This window comes from Apis dorsata, unplaced genomic scaffold (genome assembly GCF_000469605.1).
Source record: "Apis dorsata unplaced genomic scaffold, Apis dorsata 1.3 scaffold_257, whole genome shotgun sequence".
Taxonomy (NCBI): domain Eukaryota; kingdom Metazoa; phylum Arthropoda; class Insecta; order Hymenoptera; family Apidae; genus Apis; species Apis dorsata.
In genome coordinates, this window is record NW_006263535.1 from 264,891 (window position 1) to 267,370 (window position 2,480).

General features: G+C 42.7%; 1 protein-coding gene across 2 annotated transcripts in view; it reads right to left on the reverse strand.

Moving 5' to 3' along the window:
- LOC102677059 (discoidin domain-containing receptor 2-like) overlaps positions 1-2,480 on the reverse strand; it is a 141,476-nt gene that overhangs the window by 20,061 nt on the left and 118,935 nt on the right. For both annotated transcript variants that reach the window (XM_006616348.2, XM_031510762.1), the window contains exon 9: positions 5-195. In XM_006616348.2, the coding sequence (XP_006616411.1) occupies positions 5-195 (191 nt within the window). The remainder of the gene's footprint in view (positions 1-4; positions 196-2,480) is intronic.

Genomic DNA, 2,480 nt, shown 5'->3' on the forward strand with positions numbered 1-2,480 from the left:
ATACCTGAGTGATTGATGTTGCTGCCCTTGTTGTTCAGCATCATGTCTTTCATCTCCATAACGACCGTGCTGTAGCTGTAGTACGGCGCGTACTTGAGGGCCTGGTACGGTTCTTGATAGTCGTCGAGTTTCACGATGTCCAGAAAACGATTCCCCAGGTCCCGAGGTAGCGTCGGCAACGAACCACCGGCGTATCTGCGAGACACACGTTTCGGTGAGAGCCGCTCGTCTGGGGATTTCCCTTATCTCGTGTGCCGTCTCTCGTGTTATCAGGGGGAAAAATATGAAAGAGTTTCGTGGGAGGCGTGGAAATGTGTACCTTCTTCGTTTCTTTGATGATAATTATAATATACGTACGAATTATATTCGAGTTATTCGAGAACGAAGTGGGAAAAATTCATCGACACATTTTCTCGCTATACTCTCGCTATATATTTGTACGTATAAGATATACATCACGGAAATGAAGCTTAAACTCGCTTCTACTTTTCTTTCCAACCGCTTTAAACTGATAAGTAGCGTGCACTGTATCAGGTCAGACCCAGATTCGTACTTCGTGTATTTACTTACGCTCGACCGTGACCTCGCTCCACGAATCGTCGTTGAGATGATATTTCGAAACTGTTGAGGGAGGGACCATTGGAGAGGCCGAGAGGTCTTAAAGCGTCGTCTTTTGTAGACGACGAAAGTGCATCGTATTTCGAGTGGGTACTTTTTTTTTTTCACTCGGCGACTTTTCAACTTAAGTGCGACGTCAGATATCCGTCAAAGGGGTAGTAAAAACGCGCGCACACGAACCCGCTCCACTCCGTTTCCGCGAGTCCCTCCCTCCTCTTTTGATAGACGGTTGGATCGGCGATATCAAGTTGCGCAAAGCGCGAGGGCCAAGGTTGGGGGATCAATGTTGAAAACGTGGTCGGTCGCGCCCGAGTCACGAGCGTTGCTTCGAGAGGATCTCTCTCTGGTCTGGAGACATTCGTGCCGCGCACAAACTCGATATATCGCCCGAGGATGCCCGTTATTGGACGTTATTGGACATCCACTAACGAGCACGACGGATGGAAAGTTTATTGGAAGGTGGCTTCCTGTCGTCGGCCATTGTGAATGGTTTGTAAAGTTGGGCAACGAGATGTCGGCCGGATCTCGTTTGAATATTTTCATAACCGAACAGTAGCCTGTTCGATTCGCCTCTGTCGTCGAATCATAATATATCACGTTCTCGCCAATTACTTTCTTCTTACTTTTGAATAAAAAACAGTTTTTCTTTTTTGTTTTCTTAAAGATTGTTCTTCTTTCTATTATATATTCCTGTATTTGTTTTCCTGTATTCGTCGTGCAATAATAAAAAATAATTTATCCAAATATCCTTTTAATTTTTCTCACTATTTCTCTCATTTTACTATTTGTATCTCGAAACGTGTTTTCACTATTTTTTCTACCAACAATTTATTCGAAATTGTATTCTTTGCACAACGTACGCGATAACTTAATCGAATATTTTCATAATCTTCTCGCAATATTTTCAACTTTGCTACTTCAACTTCGTCCGGAGCGATATTTGTTCGTAATTTCCTTCGTCGATTCATTGAAATTAAACGCGCAGAAGGAGGAGAAGTGAATCGTTCGCGAAAACGAATCTCTTCTCCTTCGACAATAATAACGATATCACGATATCGATTCTCATACACGTATAAATAACGGTTGTTTTGCAACCATTTGATGCCGACGGTTCGCAAACATCCATTCCGTGGAGAGATCTAAGCAAGGCGAGGTAAAATCGGTAAACCGGTTGTGTTTGCACAAGGTAGACGAGAAATCGACGCGAGGCCGTTAGGCCTATCTCGAAAGCTAATATTATTAATAGTAATATTTACTGTAACAGCGAAAGCCGCAAATCCTTTGTGTCCACACCGTTTCCTTTCACCCAGCAACACAGGGTGGCGCCCGTTATTGTATCGCACCGTTATCATTCGATTCCAAATATTTGCGCGAAATACATTCCGAACGAGTTATTGCAGCTAAACAATGGTCAAAAAAAAAAAAAAAATAAATAAAACGCCTCTGTTTTCCTACTCCTATGATCCGTATGAAAAAAAAAAAAAAAAAAACGATCCTTGCGATCATTTTTCAAACGTCGAATAGCCTGCTGCACTGCCTTCGCTCCAATTTCGTTCGTTGAAATTCGCTTGCCATTTTCTCCTCCCACCGTTCCAAGCTTTTGCACCCGAGACACCCCCTCTTCTCCTCTACAGATTTCGAGATTGGCTATCGGACACGACTTTTACGACTTCTAATGCCGAGCATTGCCAGCATTCGAAACTTTTACGTTAGAGGCATCCTCCACGCGACTTTTACGACTTTTAATGCCGAAATTTTCTTACCAATATCTCGCTTGTTAGTCGAAAAAATAATATCCGAAGCTGAATTTTTATACTCCATCTCTATCTCAACTTTTTATCATCGAAATCTCTGATTAATCA